Source organism: Furipterus horrens, unplaced genomic scaffold (genome assembly GCF_987537825.1).
Source record: "Furipterus horrens unplaced genomic scaffold, mFurHor1.1.pri manual_scaffold_1, whole genome shotgun sequence".
Taxonomy (NCBI): Eukaryota; Metazoa; Chordata; class Mammalia; order Chiroptera; family Furipteridae; genus Furipterus; species Furipterus horrens.
In genome coordinates, this window is record NW_028327171.1 from 214,636,459 (window position 1) to 214,656,506 (window position 20,048).

The 20,048-nt window shown below is 56.3% G+C and overlaps 1 protein-coding gene across 1 annotated transcript in view; it reads left to right on the plus strand.

The window, feature by feature from the left end:
• Positions 1-20,048, plus strand: part of MROH2A (maestro heat like repeat family member 2A) — a 38,749-nt gene that overhangs the window by 1,173 nt on the left and 17,528 nt on the right. Inside the window, exons 3-19 of the mRNA XM_090288500.1 lie at positions 978-1,109; positions 1,318-1,480; positions 3,619-3,717; positions 4,498-4,649; positions 5,205-5,348; positions 6,424-6,516; positions 6,700-6,778; positions 6,868-6,981; positions 9,181-9,257; positions 10,053-10,172; positions 10,497-10,607; positions 12,582-12,732; positions 13,742-13,782; positions 14,196-14,337; positions 14,582-14,634; positions 15,072-15,179; positions 19,129-19,248. Coding sequence (XP_090144626.1) covers positions 978-1,109; positions 1,318-1,480; positions 3,619-3,717; positions 4,498-4,649; positions 5,205-5,348; positions 6,424-6,516; positions 6,700-6,778; positions 6,868-6,981; positions 9,181-9,257; positions 10,053-10,172; positions 10,497-10,607; positions 12,582-12,732; positions 13,742-13,782; positions 14,196-14,337; positions 14,582-14,634; positions 15,072-15,179; positions 19,129-19,248 — 1,899 coding nt within the window. The remainder of the gene's footprint in view (positions 1-977; positions 1,110-1,317; positions 1,481-3,618; positions 3,718-4,497; positions 4,650-5,204; positions 5,349-6,423; positions 6,517-6,699; positions 6,779-6,867; positions 6,982-9,180; positions 9,258-10,052; positions 10,173-10,496; positions 10,608-12,581; positions 12,733-13,741; positions 13,783-14,195; positions 14,338-14,581; positions 14,635-15,071; positions 15,180-19,128; positions 19,249-20,048) is intronic.

Consider the following 20,048-nt stretch of genomic DNA (forward strand, 5'->3'; position numbering starts at 1 on the left):
ATACAGCCCATAAAGAGGTCCATACTGTATTTGGGATATTAAGTTTTCGTGGAAAAAAGTTCCAAGAAGGGCCCTTAGGGAGCAATAAAAAATAGAGAGAGACAGTTGAGAATCACCGGCCTGGAGCCACACGGCTGTCCTCTGCCCAGCAGCCCTCGCGAGGAGTCTGGCTGGGGTCGCCCAAGCCTCCGTGCCTTGCGATACCAAGACGAGGAAAACAAGACCAGCACACCCTGCACCGGATTTCTGTAGAGCGTACAAACTTGGGTGAACGCCTCTCTTCTTGAGGTCCCCAAATGGGCTAAGGTGTCTGGCCTGTTGGGAAGTGACCCTCTTGCCACCCGGGGGAGGGAGCCTTCTTCCCAGATGGCTTTGCAGGCAGACAGTGGCTCGCGTTACAGAGTCGACCCTCCTTCTGTAGGAGTGGAGGGTCGTCCCTGATCTAGTGAGAGTCATTCTCAAGCGCGACTCTGCGGGTGTGGCCGGGCTGCGCAGCCTCTGCCAGTCCCATCGTTTATAATAGTGATAAGTGCTATCTGGGAACCTAAACTGGGTCAGAGGGACAGTTCCGGGTCTGCAACGGTGCCTCACTCGGCCGAAGGGCAGGGCAAACCCACCTCCCTGGACTCACGGTTGGGCTGGTGCCCAGTTCGTGGCGGACCTTGGCCGTGACCGTTGGACGCCCGCCTTGCTGCGTGTGCAGCCTGCAAACAGGGCGGCGAGAACAGACTGGCAGGCCACCGTGGCCGGGCCAGCCGGAGGAGTCAATGTGGGGGAGATGGCAGGGGAGGGGTGCAGATGGAGGTGTCGGGGCCTGGGGCTCGGTGACAGTGGCGGGGGCGCGTCCCCGGATGGCGGTGCACAGGGAAGGCAGGAGAAAGGAGGAGACGGTGGAGGGTGTGCTCGGGCAGGGCTGGCTCCGTCCCGGCCCTGCTACCTGGTCCTTGATCTTCCCACCCGCCATGCTTGTCTCCCAGATTCCCATGCAGCGGAAGGTCAACATTTACTACACCCTCCAGGAGATCATCCGGCAGGAGGGCGAGCTGGAGGAGCAGTGCGTCCGGAGGCTGGTGGCCATTGCCTCCAAGGAGATGAGGGAGATCCTGGAGGTAGCAGGACTCTGGGCTCCACCAGTACCCTGTCCCCCACCAACCCAGGGGCTGGGCTGTTGGGGGTCACGGCCGGCATATCCCAAGACCCTTGTCCAGTCACCTTACTGGGCAAGAACAGGCTGAACCCCAGACGACATGGGGCAGGAAGGTTTTTTTTGAGGGTCCAGCAGATGATGGCATCACATGCCCCTCTTTGTCCCCTCAGATGGAGGGCTACTTGAGGGCCGAGGTGGCCAGCGACACCCTGGTAGCTCTGTCCCGAAACCACTTCAGCTTGGTCATGTATGAGATGCAGCACCACCTCAAACCCCTCGACCTTGCGGATGAATTTGTCATTGTCACCTTGGCGAAGCTGGCCAATGGCAATGGTAGGGTGTGCCCCTTCAGGCTGGCCCAGGGCTCCCCTCGGTCTCTGCCCCCACCCTTCCATTTCTCACTTATTTTTCCCTGGCGTCCCTCCGCTTCTTCTCCACGGGTCTCTCTCCGCTATTAAGACTCTCCCCCCGTGTCTCTGCCTCACAGTTTGGTCTCTGTTCCCCCGTTATTCCCTCTCCTCCAGACCCCTCTCCTCTCTCCCTCTGAGGCTTGCTCTCCACTGCCTCTCATCTCCCTTCTTGTTTTACTTCCTGTCTCTCTTGCTCTTTCCTTTCACGCCCCAAACAGGGACTGAGTTCCACGCAGGCCTCGCGGTGGGTGCTGGGCCTCAGCAGTGAATGAAACACGCACGGTCCCTGCCCTTGTAAAGGACCGTAAACAAATAAACAAGAAAACAGTATGGGGTGATGAGTGTGAAGGGGAAGCCAGGTGGCTGCTGGACATCAGGACAGGGGGACAGGACCTCATCCTGGCAGGGTCCTCATGGAGGCAGTGATAGTTCGGCTGTGACCTCAAGGATGAGATGATGCTACCTGTGTGGAGAATGCGATGGGCGAGAACAGCATGTGCAAAGGTCCTGTGGCAGGGCAAAGCCTGGCTTCTCCGAAGAGCAGAGGGGTCACTGTGGCTGGGGACAGAGAGGGAAGGGAGGCAGTGCAAGATGAGGTCAGACAGTTGGCAGGCCGAGTGCGTGGAGTCTGGACTGCATCTGAGGACGCTGGGAAGCTACTGAGGGATTTAAGGTACAGCTGCCTGCTGAGACGTAGCTGCTCTGTGGATGGACCCAGGTAGGAGCTGTGTGAAGCTACCAGATGCTGGCTCGGGCTGGAGCACGCCTGGTGAGGGATGGACACGCGGGGGGTGGGGTGGGGCTGGCAGGTGGGGCTGGGACGAGGTGTGTGTGGGAGTGGAGAGGAAGCGAGAGTGACCCCACGTTTCAGGTTTGAGCAACAGGTGCCTGGTTGGTCATGTCCTGAAATGGGAAACATTGGGGGGGGGGTAGAATTGGGGAGCTCAGGAAGAACCTCATTTGTGTGCATTGAGTTCCCAGTCCTCGTGAGATGTCCAAGCGGAGGCTCATGTGAGGGTGCTGAGTTCAGAGGGCAGGTCTGGGCTTGGCCTTCCTACCAGGGAACCCCAGAGTGAAGGCGATATTCAAAGCCACGGGCCCCAAGGACAGGGCGGTAGAGAGAGGAGAGGAGCCTGGCACTGAGAAGGCTTGGGGGACTGGGGGGCGGGACGTAAGAACGGGGTGGATGGTGAGGACAGGGCAGTGCCGTGGTGCCTGTGCGGAGGACAGTGATCCAGGAAGGGCCCAGAAGCTGGTTGTGTTCCAGAAATGGGGCTAGAGGAGGCCGCTTAGCTGTGAAGAGTTTCCTGGGGAGCCGTGAGCCTGGGTGGGCTGCAGAGGGGTGAAGACCAGGAGGGCGGGCCGCTCGCTGTGAGCAGCTCAGGGGCAAGGGAGGACCTCGGCTTGCAGTGCCAAGGCCAGAGAACCAGGACAAAGGGACAGATGTTTGGACAGAAGGAGGGGGCCAGCCAAGGAAGGAGAATCTGAAGAAAGCCTGTTGATGGGGGTGGGGGCTCCCAGCATCATGGAAGGCCTGGGCTTGGGGCGGGCTTGGGGGGCCGGCCTGTCACCCGTTACCCTTTCTCCCAACAACCTCTTTCTCTGTCCCCGTCCCTTCCCGGGTTCCTTTCTCTCTCCGCCCCCTTTCCTCCGCCTGCCTGCCTTCTTTCAGCCTCTCGTCCTCACTCGGGGAGTCCCCATTCCTTCATTCACTCAAGGACACCCGTGGCACCCACAGGAGCCAGATGCCATGCAAGGGCGGACGTGTTCTGAGAGCCCGCTGTCCCCTGCCTCCCACGTCGCCCGCTCTTCCCTGTGGCTCTGTCCCTCTTCCCTCTGTCCTTCTGTCCTTCCTCCCCTCCCCCTTCTTTCCCTGCACCCACTTCCAGCTGGCTCCTCACCGCACACTGACTTCCACTCAATGTCCTGTGAAGTCTCCCTGGCGTGGCACTGAGGGATTGTGCGGGATTGGGGGGTGGGAATTGGAGGTGTGGGCAGCCGGTTGTCACCTCTGCCTTCCCTCTGCTGACACTCCTCCTGGCGTCCTCTCCCACCCCACAGTGTTTGAGTTCATGCCCTACATGGGCATCACCTTGGCCACCATTTTCACGATGCTGAGACTTGTCAATGAAGCCAAGATGCGCCAGGTGATCTGTAGTGGTACGTGTCCCATATGGGCTGCAGGTCTGGCTCGATCAGGGTGCTGGAGGGAAAAGTGGGTAAGAAGCAGGTGGAGGGTCTGCTGAACCAGAGGCAGGCTGTTCTTTTATTCCCAAACATTTGCTTGGACTGCTACTTGGTGTGGCCTCTGATTGTCTCTCTGATGGTGGCAGGGATCAGGTGGGTGGCTTAGAGGGAGGACGCTGTCCCTGTGACTCCGTTTAGCTTACTCTGTAGTCAAGCTTTTCGGGAGAAGACCAGAGAAGGCTGATTGGGATTCACAGGGGAAAGATCTCTGGGTCAGGCTTGGTCAGGTCTTTGATGCTGTTTACATCTTTTCTCCTTGCCCCAGGGTTTGATTACATAATATCGTGGTCCCTAAGCCCCTGACCCTTGAAAACAATAGGGCAGACTGGGCTTGTTTCCCTCTGCACTGGAGTCCCAGGATGTGGGTGAAGAGTATATGCAGGCCCCACCCTTGACCCCAGCAGGTGACTCTCAGTGGCTGGGGTCTGGACATACCTGTGTGCTCAACACCCCCCTGGGGGCATCTTTCACACACAGGCCTATGGAATAAAAGTGAGGGAGCTGTGGGTGGTGGGAAGGGCAGAGAGGGAGGGATGTCGTGGGGACTGTTCTGGGCTGTCCCCGACCACCGCAGTAGCCCGCTAGCCTGGAGGTGTGTGCGTGCTCCCTCCCTCCTGGAGAAGGTGGCCTGGGAACACTGTGTCCCACTGCTTCCTGCTCCCCTGAGCCCCTCGCCTGCCAACCCCGCCCCAGCCATGGAGACTTTCTGTGAGACGGTGCAGTTCTACCTGAAGCACCTGGAGGACAGCGTGTACCCTGTGATAACGGAGGAGCAGTTTGCTGTCAAGCTGTTCCCGATGTATCGCTATTTCATGACCGTGTGGCTGAAGAGTCACAACCCAGAGGTGAGACAGCCCTTCTCAGGGGGAGGGGCCTGCTGCCCCCCCAGGTAATGGCTCCCCAGCCTGTGGGGCGGGGACCGCTGAGACACCTCGGGGTCCAGCCTCATTCCCAGAACCCCCGAGAGACGGCGACCTGACTGATGGCGGCGCTGGGAGGTTGTGACGTGGAAGGCGCAGGCCCGGGACCTCAGGAGGCCGGCTTGCTGAAGGCTCTACGAGCTTCTAGAGGAGGGTCGCATTCTGGGCATGTGGGTGCTGTCAGAGCACCTCACCCGTGGGAGCTATTTCCACACCAACTCTGTGCTGTGGGACTGTTACAGATGAGGCAAGGGAGACACAGAGGGGAAGTACCTGTCCACGTTCCCCTGAGTGACAGAGCCAGGACTCTCGGGGACAGCCTGGCCTCGCTGCCCACCTGCGCGGCCTTGGGCGAGGACTCGACCCTACTTCCAAGGTCCCCTCTGTCACATGTCCTTGATTCTGTGGACGGGGCTGGCGTCCCTCGGCCTTGCTGGGGGTCCTGAGCCCAGGAGTCCTGAGGCCCCGCTGATACGGCAGGTGAAGCTGGGGGTCGTCAGGTCCTTGAAGCCCATGCTGAACCTCCTCCTGCCCAGTGACGACCTGCGGGAGCAGGTGTACGACTACGTCCCCCTGCTGCTGGCCGAGTACCAGGGCAGCCTGGAGGCCCTCTTCATCACACAGGTGAGGGCCGCGTGGGCAGCACCTGGGCTGGAGGCGTGGTTCCCGGCAGTGCTGATAGGGGGATGCCATCTGGGTACATGGAAGCCGGGACCCGACAGCAGACCCAACATCTGTGCCCTACGAGGGGCCACGGGGCCTCGTACTTTTCTGGAAATAAATGCTGCCATTCCGGGGGGGGAGACATGATCTCAAAGGGTCTTAGAGGCCACGTGAGGCGGTGACATTTGTTTCAGTTTCCTGGGGTTGCTGTAACAACAAACCACAAGGTGGATGGCTTAAAACAACAGGAGTTAATTCTCTCAAAGTTCTGGAGACCAGAAGTCCAAAGTCAAGGTGTGGACAGGGCGCGCTTCTTCCGAAGGCTCTCAGGAGAGTCCTTCCTGCCTCTTCCCACTTCCGGGGCCCCCAGCATTACTTGGCTTGTGGCCGCGTCACTCAGACATGTGCTTCGCTTTCCCATGGCCTTCCTCTCTGTGCTGCTCTGTCCTCTCCTCTTCTTCTAAGGACACCAGGTGTTGGGCTCAAGGCCTGCCCTCAATCCAGGATGCATCTCATCTCCAGGTCCTTGACCGATTCCATCTGCAAAGTCCCTAGTTCCAAATCAGGTCCCATTCTGAGGGTCCAGGTGGACATAACTTTTGGGAGCACATACTTCAGCCCATGGCACCTTTGAACCCATGTGAGTGGAGGCATGACCAGGGCTGCCTGATGTCTGTGGTAAAGCGGTTGCCACCTACAGGCAAGACGTGGCCCTTAGCTGTAAAAGCAAGCAGCAGAAATGAACGTGGCGGAGTTAGGGAGCCACCTGTACAGCTTTCTGGCTAAAGAATGACAGTCCCCTTCAGTGACTAGGAGAGAAAGGGGAAGATGGCCTGGAAAGTCAGGCCCGGTGGCCAGCGCAGGGTTCCCCAGCTTCCCTGAGCACAGGGGTTGCTTGAGGGCTGGTTGAGATGCAGGGTCAGTTCAGCCAGTTTGTGGCAGGGGCCCGAGAGGCTGCCTTTCCAACTGCACTGAGCAGCCAGGGTGTCGAGTGTGACTCTGAGTTGGTAGAAGGCCATTTGCCCGTCCGTTGCAGGTTTTGAGGCAGATACTGGAAGTGTCGGTCACCACCAGCACCCCCGTCCCCCAAATGCAGCTACACACCATTTTCACGGAACTGCACATCCAGGTGAGGCGGGCAAGCGCGGCCGGCGGGCATCCTCAGGGTGGATCGGCGGGACGTGGGCTGGGGCCAGTGGCCAACCGGGGCCAAGGGGGGGATGGTGGCGGAGCCTCGTCTCCTTCCTGTGCACCTGCGTCCCGCTGTTCGCTGTGGTCTCACCGCCCTGCCCCCTGCCCGCCCCCTCCCCAGGTGTGCGCCAAGGCCCCCACCCAGCAGCAGTACGGTGGCCAGAACGTGAGGGAGATTGAGCACTGCTTCATCGCCCTGGGTGAGGCCGAGGCTCAGGCTGGGCCTGGGGCTGCCGGCGCCCCGGCGCTGGCCCCGTGGGAGTGACTCAGACAGCCCTTCCCCCTGCAGCCCGCTCCTACCCCAAGGAGCTGATGAAGTTCTTCCTCAGCCAAATGGAGATGATCACGGAGGCCGTCCGTGTGGGGACCCTGACCCTGATCAGGGCAGTGGTGGGCGCAGATGGTGAGCAAGGGCAGGGAGGTGGGCGGGGGGCGGGGAGGCGGGTCTCACCCACGTCTGGACCTCTGTCATCTCCTCTTCGGTAGACCCCATTAGGTGGGCTACGGAGCCAATGCTCTCGGCCGCTTCACATTTCCTGTCCCAGAACCTAACCAGCCTTGTGACCCACCCCCGTCCCCACCCCTAACCCTCTCCTTAAACCCTGAGTCCCAGCTTCCACTTGAGTCTGAACCTCAAACTGGAAACCTGAACCCCAGTACTAACCACAAAGCTAAATCAGAGGCGAATAGAGAGCCTCGTTATAGCATACGGGTATAGCCCTAAAGCCTCATTGGCCCAAATACCCAACCTTCGTCTAACCCCCTGATTCTAGATCCTTAAGCCCAAACTTGGCCGTGATAACCTGTGTAATCGAGGCGCCCGCTCAGAGCCTCACCTTTTGAACATGGCGCCCCTGCTGGCCGCGTGCGGCCCTGCGGGCAGGTGCCTCCAGGAGCACCGCGCGGCTTCCGGTCAGCCCCCCCACGGGGCGTCCCTGTGCGGGGCACGAACGGGGCGACTAACTGCACCTCCGTCTTTTCCACATGTGACTTTAAGCACACGTCTTTCCCCATCCAATGGGCAGAGATGATATGACCAGAGTCAGCCTGGCCATTTTTCTGTAAAAGGTGATGGTAAAAATATTCTTCGCTCTGCAGGCCCCGTGGTCCTGGGAACAGTTAGTTACTCACCTGGGCCGCTGCGGAGCAAACGCAGCCGCAGACTGCAGAGCATGGCTGTGTCCTGGCCGAGTCTTATTTACAAAGCCAGGCTTTGGGTTGCGTTTCTCCAAGCGGGTACACTTTGCTCATCCCTGGTATAGAATAACAAGAAACCAGCTTCTCAGGCTTCTTTGATGGGGGTGCAAATTGATGAAGAATTGTGGACGCTCAGTTGGGCAGGGACCAAAACTGGGGCTCAGCGATCCAATTTTTTGTCAGTTGTCTGAATGAAAGAATTGCCCAAAGGTCATTGGACGGCAGTGTTCATTATAACATTGTGCATAAAAGCAAAATGTGAGAAACAAACTGAATTCTTCTCTATAGGGAATTTGTGGGAAAAATGACAGTATATCCACATAATGGAGTATTTCTTAACACACCATTAAGGGTGTAGTCGGCCTACACTTTTCCATGGAAAAGCTGCTCTTTATATATTAAGTTTAACAATATAGTAGGAGATAGTATATATAGCAAAACCTCGGTTATTAAAAGAAATCGATTTGCTTATTTATGCATAGATGGGTTTAGAAGGACACACTTAAACCGTTGAGTGGTTATTTAAAATTTTAATTTTGCAACAAACATACACGATCATCTTCGTAATCAGAAAGAAAGGAACATTCCCCCTCTGTGCCCGGTTGCTTGTCTTCATTTCCTGTTTTCCCTCCACCGGCATTCACTTCTGGTAACTCCTACCCTTGAGCATAGCATTAACCTCGTCACCCACCCCCAATTCTGCCCATACGCGCTCTCTCCAGAACCTTCCGTGGGGGTGCTTAATCCCCCTGCTTCTTTAACTGGGGCTGCCACCATCCATTTAGAAATACACAGCAGCACCTCCCATGTGCCAGGCGCTGTGTTAACGCGTCACTGCCCAGCAGCTCTGTGAGGGAGGGACTATAATTATCCACATTTTCCCGGTAAGGAAACTGAGGCACCGAGGGGCTAAGTGATTCACCCGAAGTCGCACAGTTGGGGTGTCCCTGGGGCCAGGCCTGGAACTCCAGGCCCAGGCTCCCTGCCACTGTGCCTGCAGCCTGCTCGTACCTGCGGTGTGCCCAGCACTGTCTGTGTAGCTCAGGGGACTGAAAAGCTCTTAGGTGGAGACCCTGCTTCAGGGAGAGTCCAGCAGGAGTTGAAAGAGATGCCCATCGCGCAGAGGCCAAGGGAGTGGGGCGTGAATGCATCGCCGGGTGCTGGGCCAGGGTGCGGCTGGCCGGGCACTGGGGGGACGGGAGGCGTTTGAGGGACGTACCCTTCAGCACGTGGTGGCCAGGAGGAGGCTCAGGAGGCTGTGACGGGGAAAAGCCGCCTGCTGCCCAGCTCTCTGCAGAAGGTGGCGGGCAGGGGTGTCCGGGAAGGTGGGCTCCTACCTCTCCAGGCACCTCCTCAGCACCCAGCCCCGAGGCCATCGGCACCCCGGCTGGTTCTCCTCTTTCAGAGCCCCGAATGAATATCAAGACCATCTGCCTGGCCATCCGGGTGGTCAAGAGCTCCATCTCTGACACCCGGTCCAAGGTAACAGGGCAGAGGCCCGTGAGCGGGGGGCACTCCCCGGTCTCTGCTGGGACGCAGGGGCCCTTCTCCCATCAGCGGGGTGGAGGCCAGGCTCCTCGGGGAACGCCCCTCAACAGAGAACCCAGCTTCCAGGCCGGCTCTGACTAGGGCCGCCGGTGAGTGAGGCCACCCTCATCCCATGCTCGCCAGTCCCCCCAGTGTGACAGTGAGGAGTCTCAGACACCCCTGGACGAGGGCAGACTCTGGGGGTGCAGCTCTGGCCAGAGCCGTTAGGCAGCCGAGGGGTGCTGGGGTATTGTAAGGTCGTAAGCAACTGGGGACACAGCCTCCGCCCTCCGACTAAGAGCGTCAAGGCAGCCAGGGCCGCCGTGGAGGGCAGCTCTGGTTCTAGCCTCGGGCCCTGGTGCTTCTGCCTGTCCCCGCGGAGGGGGCGCAACCAGGATGGGAGGCTGTCGAAGGACGAGAGAGCAGGCTTGTTCGGTGCTGCCTCACACAGCCGAAGAGTCAGGGGGTCCCCTGGGGGTGGCACTGTCTTAGTAAAAGGAAGCGTGCTCTGTGTCTCTGGATGGTTCATACGTGGCTCCTGGGTGGGCATGCTGCAGAATGTGACCCTCGGGGTGAGGCAGGGGTGGTGGGCAGAGTGGGCAGTGGCTGGGTGGCCCCTGAGCCCCCTCGCAGCCCAGAGCACCCCCTACGTCTCGCTATCTTGTGCCATGGCATTGGGTGTTAGATGCTGAGCCCCCCACCCCACGGCCCACCCCAATGCCCGGTGTGTCCGCCACCTTGTCCCCCCAGGTGCGAATGGCTGTTCTCCGCATCATCGGCCAGTTGGCTCTGTCTGGCTTCCAGGACAGGATCAAAGGCTGGGGCCTGAAGTTCGTGTCCATGCAGCTGACCCTGTCCACCTACAAATCGGTGAGTGGCCCTGACATGCAGACCACAGAGTGGCTGGACTTTGGAAATGGTTTCCAAAGTGTTGAAGAAAGGACATGCGTGAGCTTGAACCTGTGGCATGTACATCCATGACACGGCTATGCAGGCACAGAGAAAGCCGCAGGCAAAGATGGGGCAGCCACACAGGCAGGAGCCTAGAAAACGCAGAGAGACAGTCCCAGCGCTGCACATCCTGAGACTCAGTATCTGGGCATCAAGCCCCTTGGGGGTGAGGAGACCACACCCAAGGCCACAGCAAGCCTCTGGCCAGCCCACAAGCAGGGTCCTCTTGGTTCTGCATTCCAGACAAATCGCCGGGACAGCTTTCATCAGAGGGACCTGGAGGAAAAGATGGTCCACAAAGTCACCATGGACACCGTGAAGATCATCACCTCTTCCATCAGTGGGATGACCCGAGTGAGTGAGCCCCCTGACCCCCGTCACATGCCCGCCCAGCTGGTGCACTGCTGTCGATGGTTCATGTCTGCACGGCTCGGGCTTGGGGGAACAGTGCGTGCCCAGAATTCTGTGCTGTTGCTTCTCCCATTCCTGCCGCCTAGAGTGCCTGGAGGCCTTGATCCTCCACTTGCCTGAGCCCTAGTCCTTCAAGATCCAGGTCCAGAGCCAGGTGCTTAATGGGAACTTAGAGTCCCCAGAGGCCAGGGCACTGCCTGGCACACATGTGTGTGTGTGTAAAGAGATGATTCGAGTGGTTTAATTCTACAAACAAGGCCCTGGCTGCCGTGGCTCAGTGGATGGAGCGTCGGCCTGGGATCCAAGTGTCGCTGGTTCTATTCCCAGTCAGGGCACATGACTCGGTTGCACATCAGGTCCCCAGTTCAGGGTGCAAGTGAGAGGCAACCACACAGTGATGTTTCTCTCCCTCTCTTTCTCCATTCTTCTCTCTTCAAAAATAAGTATATAAACAAATAAATAAATAAATATATTATAATAAAAAAAAATAATTCTACAAACATTCAGTAAGTACCTACTATGTGAAAGACATGAGTGCACACCAAAAGTGCTCAGTATGACCGCAAGGAGTTCACAGCTTAAGGGGAAACAAATATGTCAACTTTTAATTGCAATGCACCATGACACAGCAATATGACATGAAAAATTTACCATGACAGCTCAAGGAGGGTATCGTTGTCCATTAAACAGTGGCAGCTTATCTTAATAACAGACATAATGAGAAGAATAATGGTCTCAGCACCTCGATGAACACCAACATGTAGCAGGTCCTGTACCAGGTGTACAACGTGTAGACTCTCATTTCATTCTCCCAACAACCCTATGGGTTAGGATCTCTTGTTATTACCCTACTTTTGTAGATGAGGAAACTGAGGATCAGAGAGACATTAATTTGCTCCAGGCTTTGAAGCTGGCAATCAGTGGAGCCAGGATTAACATGCGGTTTCCTGTTCACCATGATGCCCCAAGAGCTGAGGATTCTCATCCTGGCGGCTAGAACAGCCCGAGTGACTGCATTTGTTAGCTGGTATCTCAGAATCCTTAGCCCAAGCTCCCAGGGCTGTGGAGTGAGGCTGAAGAGGGGCCAGCATTAGCTGGGGGGCGTTCAGAGATCATCCACAAGAGAGGGGGGATGGCAGGGTGAAGCCGGAGGCCTAGAGACACAGCTCCACGAATGTGTGTATCAGCCAGCATTCTCCAGAGAAACAGAACCAGTAGGACACACACACACACACACACACACACACACACACACACTACCTGTTTCAAGGCATTGGTTTCTGCAGCTGTGGGGGCTGGCAAGTCTGAAATTTGCAGGGCAGGCCAGCGGGCAGGACACTCAGGTAGGAGCGGCATGGCCTCGTTGAGGCAGGATGTCTTCTTGCTCAGGGACACCTCAGGTGTCTGCTCTCCGGGCACTGTAACAGGTGAGACGAAGTCCACCCATGTTATCGAGGACGACCTCTTTTCATCACATCTGCAAAACCCTTCACAGCCACAGCTAGATTAGTGTTTGGTGGAATAACTGGGTACCCTCGCCTAGCCACGTGGGCGCGTAAACCTGCCCATCACAGTTGGTGGGCACGTGGCTTGTCTGCCCAGTGTGCACCGACACAGGATTGGGGTTGGAGGGACGGCACCAGCCAAGGAGGACGTGGAGAGTGTGGGGCTGGTGGGAGGTCAGCGGGGGTGGGAGTTGGGCTCCCAGGATTAGCTCGCTCCCTCTGCCACATGGGGGGTGGGGGTGCCACTCAGATGGCCCTGGCAAGGCCCGGGGCTGGCAGCAGAGCCAGCCAGGGTGGACGCTGTCAGTGGGTGGGAACACTGAGGCGAGGCCCACTCCGGGGGAGCCTGAGCCCTCTCCCCGTGTGGCTGTGGGATGCCCCAGCTAACCCGGACCCCTCCCCTCCCCTCCAGGAGTTTTGGGTCAGGCTGCTGTGCTTCATCATGGAGACAGATAACGTGGAGGTCTTGACCCCCATCTGCGTCAGCCTCACGAACCTGGCGGAGCGCCAGCTCCACACCACGGACGTGGAGGCCGACGCGGCCGGCAGGAAGAGCAGGCACGGTGGGCAGCACCCCTGAGCCAGCTGGTGGGACTGGGCAGGTGGGCTGTTCCGTGCCTCCAAGTGCTTCCCCTCCTCCAGGGAACACCCCAGGGTCCTGACAGCCTTTGGCACACGTGAGGATGCGTTGACATCAGACAGACTTCCTCTGGCAGCTCATGCCTCACGCCCCCATGCCCAGCTCTGACCCACTCACCCCCACCATGGAGGTCCTGGCTTAGCTTCCCCGCTGGTGCGATGTCTCTGGGCTCCTGTGAGCCGGTGGGGCAATTGAGGGCATCCCCCCTGAATTCTGCATAAACCACCCTACTGTGGTCCCCACAACTGAGCCCTGTTAACCTCAAACTCTCTAAAAAGTGACGAGGGCCCCTTATGTACAGGTGACGCTGCTGTTCCCAGCGGCCTGGGGCTTTGCTGATGGGCATGGCTGACGAGGTGGTTCTGGGAGCCCTTTCGGGCCCAGGGACAGCAAAAGGTGGAGCCTGCTCTGAGCAACCAGCAAGGCCACCCCCCTGAGGTGTTCCTCCTGCCCCCACCTCCAGCTGGAGGGGGGCTGTGTCCTCTCCGCCCCCCCCCCCCCACTTGCAGCTTCTAGCAGGCTAGGCCCTCCCTTGCCCATGGCCCACGGGCCCTGTTTGCTTCTTACAGACTCATTGACTCCAGAGTCTGCAGCTGGGGGAGGTGGGGGCAGGTGTCTGATTACTCTTGGCCCAGTGGATGCCAAGGTTCACAGTAAGAGATGGACACTCTCTCGGGAGGCCCTGGGGTCCACTACGAAGGAGGCTCATCCTGAAAATAGCATCTTCTAAGCTCCAGCGCGTAGCATGATTCTCCATCCTTCTCAGGACAGGCCAATTAAAATGATGTTCTTCGTGCGAAAATCTTCTGTGTCAACACATTCTCCACTCCGGGGACAATGGGATAGTTTTGGGGGAGACCCTTTTGGGAACACGGGGGGCACACCCTGGTTTGGGCCAAGTGCTTCAGTGGGGGTTGTATCTCCTTCCTCAGTGGACCTCCCGGCGCCACAGAAGCTGCTGGCCCGTCTCCTGGTGAGTGGCTCACCCGGGTCGTGCCCTGCATGGCCAGGCCCTGTCCGGTGGTGCCTCTTCCTTGAGCCCCTAATTCCCAGGGTCCCCAGAGGGTGGCGGGAGATGGACGCTTTGCCCAGCAGAGATTTCCTGGTCCCTGTTGTCCCTCTTGTGCCGATGTCAGGGACCGTGTGCTCATACCTGCTCAGCCTTTGTGCAGCCTCAAAGCATCCCCAGGCTGATGGCCTGCCTGTCCCCAGGAGGTGGGCTTGGTCCTGCACCCTTGTGTGGACTCTGGAGGCTAATCTATGGTTCATGGAAATCTGGGCTGGGGAGGGCGCTCACAGTCTTGTCCCTGGTCCCCTTGGTGGGAGCAAGGTGCCCAGGGCTGCCCAGAGCAGGCAGAGTCCCACGGGAGTCTTGGTCCCCTCCAGGTGCTGATGTCATCTCCCTACGAAGGGGAGGGCAGGGGGATAGCCATGCTCAACCTTCTGAGGACACTGAGCCATAGCATTGCGCCCTCCATGGCCGACATGTGGGAGGTGGAGATCCCCCCGTTGGTCAAGTACTTGGAAGGTGAGGTGCTCGAGGGGCCCACCCGCAGCCCACGCCCCCTCAGTGTGCAGGCTGGGTATCACTCACCGGGCTTGAGCCCTAGGAGCTGAGGCTTGCGGCGGGCCAGCACAGCCTGTGGGACGGTGGGGAGGGAAATGCAGTGTGTGCCCAACCTTCCCATGGGGGGCTTCCGAGGCCCAACTAAGGAGGTGGCCCAGAGGAGAGGCACAGATGACAGTAGCACAGGTGGCCCTTCTTTCTGCAGAACATACTAAGTTCACCTGGAATCAGAAGACCTGGGAGGATAAGCTGATTCAGGTGAAGAAATGCCCCAGCCTGCCGAGATCAGGGTGGGGCGGAAGGGGGGGGGGGGGATGGACGGAGGGCACGAGGCGGGGCTGGCACGTGGGGAGCTTTGGAGCCCCTAAAGGGCACATCCTCCTGCTGTTAGAAGACTTGGGGAGCACCATGCATGTCCACTGTGGCTCTCCCAGCAGGGGAGAGCAGAGGGCCTTCTGTTCTGGGACACCAAGTGCTCAGGATATCAGCATGGGGGTGACATCCCTCCCATCAGCCCCCAAGGCACAGCTGTTCCCCAGGCCCACGGGCCAGAGAACGTCAGCACTGGGTCAGGGCTTTGTGGGTTGGGTGGATCCATCCAGAGATTGGGGGAGGGGGCTCGAAAAGTTGGGCCCCTGCTCCATGTCACACAGCCCTCCTGGAGCCCTGCCCAGCGATGTCTTCTGCCTCCCTAGTTTCTGAGACACTCCCTCAAGAAGACTCGGGGTTCCAACTGGAGCCTGCGTCTGGGCAAAGAGCTGAATAACCAGATCGAGAGCTTTGACAGCCCCTCCCTGGAGAAGGTTGGTGCCCATTGCAGGGGCGAGGCCGCTGGAACAAGGAGGGGCCTCTGGGGGTATCACAGTGGAGAGGCTGCGCTGTGTGGGAGAAGCGCTGCACCCCTGGGGGTCTGCAGCGTCCTGGGAGGTGAGGTAGCTGGTCCACGCCACGGGGGCTTAGCTTTTTGTTTTGCTTTTCTTTAAGAGCCTGCTGGGTTGAGGCTGGGAGTCTCTCCTCGAGCCCACCAGCATCCCCGTCCTCTCACATCCCTCTCCACCTGAAGTTATCTTAGAGTCGAGTCCCCCAGGCGAGGGCTAAGATGTCCGGACAGCTCTCGGTAAACAGGGAAAGGTGAGGACGGTGCTGAGCCACAGGTGTCCAGGTGGGCGCTCAGCCGTGATCAGGCCAGAGGCAGAAAGAGAGCGAGGGCAGGCTGGGGTTTGGGGCTGGGCTCCCAACCGCCCTCAGCCCCGCCCCGGACAGACAGCTGCACAGAGTTCCTTCCACCTGGTGCCTCCAGATCCTGGCCCGTGGTCACGTGTGTGTGCTTCGCTATGGAAAGGTCTTTACGAAACTACAGGCGTTGTTGAAAGAAGTCAGAGGAGGTCTCAATCCATGGGCAGCACCCCATGTTCATGGACGGGAAGACGGCACGTTTAAGATGACGACGCTCCCCCAGTTTTTATCTGTAAGGTCAACACCACAGCCATCCTAATTCCAGCCAGGCTCTTTGTTCAGAGGTTGATGAGCTGATCTTCAAGTTCATGAGGAAATGCAAAGGGCCCAGAATGGCCAGCATAATTGTTATTTTTAGAAGAGAACCAAGTTGGAGAAGTCACACTTTGCCATTTCTTACACACGCGCGCAGCCAGCTAGACCCTGTGGCACGGGCACAGGGACAGACACGCGGATCGATGGAGCAGAACTGAGAGTCAGAAATAAGCCTCACGCTTACTGTCAATTGGTTTTTGACAAAGATGCCAAGGCAGTTCAATGGGGGGGGGGGGGGGGGAAGAACAGCTTTTTCAACAAACGGAGCTGGGACAGCCACGTCTCCCCCGTGACGGAGTGGGAAGCTGGACTACTTTCTCACGCCATACATAAAAATTAACTCAAAACGGGCCACAGACGTGCGTATAAAGGCTAAAACTATAAAACCCTTAGAAGAAAACACAGGTGTAAATCTTTGCAACCGTGGCTTGGGCAAAGCCGTCTTGGAAAGGACACTAAAACCACAAGTGAAAACTAAGTAAGTTGGTCATAGTCAAAACCAAACCCTCTTCTGCTGAAATTAGTGCCATCGAGAAAGTAAAAAGACACCCCACAGAATGGTAGAAAATATCTCTAAATCAAGTTCCTCACAAGAAGCTTGTATCTGAAATATATAGAGGACTCTTGTAACTCACTAATAAAATGACAAACAAGCCAATTAAAAATGGGCAAGGGATCCAAATAGGTATATATTTTTTAAAAAGATACATAAGTGGTGAGTAAGTGTTCAAGATCATTACCATTAGGGCAATGCAAATCAAAACCACACTAAGACACCGCTCCATACACACAAGGACGGCTTTAATAAGAGAGACAATACAGGAGTTGGCAGATGTGGAGGCACTTGAACCCTCATCTACTGCGGCTGTGAATGCAAAACAGTCACAGTGACTTTGAGAAACAGTTTGGTGCTTCCTCAAGGTGTTAAATATAGAGCTAACACATGATCTAGCCATTCCCAGGAGAAAGGGAATTATATGTCCACACAAAAATATTGTATATGAATGTTCCTAGCAACATTAGTCATATGGCCAAAAAGTAGAAACAACTCAAATGCCCACCAATAAATGATTCATAAGCAAAACGTGCTACAGCCACGGAGTGGAGTACTATTTAGCCATCAAAAGGAACAATGTACTGACACAGGGAACCAAAGAATGATCCTCGAAAACCTCCAAGTGAAAGAAGCGGATGGGAAGGACACAAAAGACCACGTATTACTTGACCTCGCTTACGTGAACTGTCCAGAACAGGCATCTCCACGGAGACAGAAAATAGGTTGGTGGTTGCCAGAGGCTGGAGGAAGGGTGGCTGACTGCCAATAGACCTGGGGTTTCCTTCTGGGGTGACAGAATGTTCCAAACATAGATTGAGATGGTGGTGACTTAAGTCTGTGAAGATACCATTGAATTTGTAAGCTTTCAATGGGTTAATTTTATGGGATGTGAATTATATCTCAATAAAGGTGCTTTTTAAGGGATTTTTATAGGTGTCAACCAAAAACTGCGTTTGTTCAGACATATACCCTTACAGGTGAGTATGTAAAATAACAAACAGTAAAGTATATAAGATATACTTTACAGTAATTAGCTATGGAAGTAGCTAATTACTGTAGACTTGCAGATACAAGGTCTTTATCACATGTCAGTGTAAGGCCAGATGCCCATTTGATAGAAAGTAGCATACAGTTGGTAACAAGGAAATGCATACAGTTTAACCATATTGCAATAACTCACCTGGCTCCAGGAGAGTAAAGAAATAAATAGGACTTTATTGGCTCAGAGAACTTGAGAAGGCACAGCTGGATCAGCAGCTTAAGGAGCGTCACCAGGCCCCCCCGCCCCAAGCTCTTCCTGGCTGGACCGACCCCCTCTAGGTGGGGGCAGGGTGGCCACAGCAGCCTGCAGACGTATAATCCCAGTGGACAGAGCCAGTCTTGTTCCAAAATGAACATGCAGAAACCAGTTTTTCTCTATATAAATAAAACAAAGGTACAGTAAAATGAAAACAGGTCCCATGCAAAGGACCGATGCAATGCGAAATACGCAATCAGTATATAAATGCGGCCGTAAAATATTGAATATGTGGAATGATGTGGGACCATGGTGAAGAAGACAAAATTCCAAGGAGCAGTAGGGGAGCCGAAAGAAGCCCGAAGCAAGGAGATACAACCTCTTGTTTGTAAACAGAAAGTCTCAGCGTTGGAAAGGTCTCCATTGTTCTCAAATTAATCTGCAATGCAGTTTACATAAATTTGATACATTTATGAACTTTGACAAGATTATTTCTAAGCTCATTTGAATGAAAAAAATGTAAGAGTAACTAAGAACACCTTGAAAGTGAAGCACAATAAGGACAGTTTTGCAGTCCCAGGACAATCGAAGGTTGAAGTGTACTGAATAAAACTGGAGCGACCAGAACATGTGGGTGAATATTTTTATAATCTGAACTTGGAACAGGCCTTCCTATGCATGAAAAGAAACCAAGAAAGACAACGGAAAAGAAAGACACTTCCCTCTATGGAAATTTTCTGTGCGACAAAAGAAAATGATCATAAGCAAAATCAAAAGGGAAATGAGACGTTGGGGAATTTTACCTGTGTGATCAGCCACGTGAGTCTTCCGACACGGGATCGTTCAGAAGTGAGTCTCAGACTGTGCTTCCTTTCAAATCCTGGTCCCATTTGCTGAATACAACAGTCGTGGTTACCTTCTAGAGTTGCGTGGAGTAAGTGAGATAACATAGGTTGGTTGTTATTTTTTCAGATACACACCGAGTTCTTTTATTTTTCACACCAAGTTCTTAAAAGTAAAAACAAGATGAGAGAATAACCGAACAGAAAATGGGGACAGAATCTAGACGGAAATTCAGAGCCATGGGTACAGGACCCATGAAGAGACAGATGAACGTGGAAATGTCCCTCCTCCCACTGGTGACGCTCTATGTGTGTGCGGGAGGATGCGGGGAAGCTGGTCCTCTTGGGCTGGCTGGCGGGAGTGTCCGCTGGTCCCATCTGCACAGGATGTGCCTGCCCTGTGCCTACAGCCCGCCCGGCCCTGAACATCTCTGTTAAAGAACGTACAAAATGTGTAGACATCTGCCTTCTATATTTAGAGGACTCTGCAGCGAATCCGCCCCCCGACCCCTAGAGGGCAGCGGGTGGAGGCCCAAAGCCCCCCGTTTCCTCTGCCGCCTCTCCAGGGCTTCCTGTACCGGGCCCTGGGCTTCACCTTGGCCACGGGCCTGGAAGCAGAGAAGGTGGAGCTGCTGCTGCTGGAGCTGCTGTACAAGACGGACTACGGCAAGGACTTCGACAGGGAGGTGAGGGCGCCCTGCAGCCCTCCTGTCCGCCGGAGCTCTCTGGGCCCCCAGGGGATGCGGCGTGTGTGTGTGCATGGGTGCATGCAGGCATGTGTCTGCCTGTGTGCCTGCACATGGGTGCCAGTGTGTGCATGGGTGCATGTGTCTGCCCGTGTGCCTGTATGTATAGGTGGCCTGTACATGTGTACCAGGGTGTGCATGGGTGCATGTGTCTGCCTGTGTGCCTGTACATGTGTGCCAGCGTGTGCATGGGTGCATGTGTCTGCCTGTGTGTCCTGTGTGCCTGTGTGTATAGGCGGCCTGTACATGTGTGCCAGGGTGTGCATGGGTGCACGCAGGCATGTGTCTGTCTGTGTGCCGGTATGTATAGGTGGCCTGTACATGTGTGCCAGTGTGTGCATGTGTCTGCCTGTGTGAATAGGCGTCCTGTACATGTGTGCCAGGGTGTCCATGGGTGCATATGTCTGCCCGTGTGCCTGTGTGTATAGGTGGCCTGTACATGTGTACCAGGGTGTGCATGGGTGCATGCAGGCATGTGTCTGCCTGTGTGCCTGTACATGTGTGCCAGTGTGTGCATGGGTGCATGTGTCTGCCTCTGTGTCCTGTGTGCCTGTGTGTATAGGCAGCCTGTACATGTGTGCCCGGGTGTGCATGGGTGCATGTGACTGCCCGCGTGCCTGCATGTATAGGCAGCCTGTACATGTGTGCCAGGGTGTGCATGTATGTGAGCATGTGTGTGCAGGTGTGTGCACACTTACGTGCATGTGTATGGGGGGGCTCCATCTCTGCCCCCACCGACC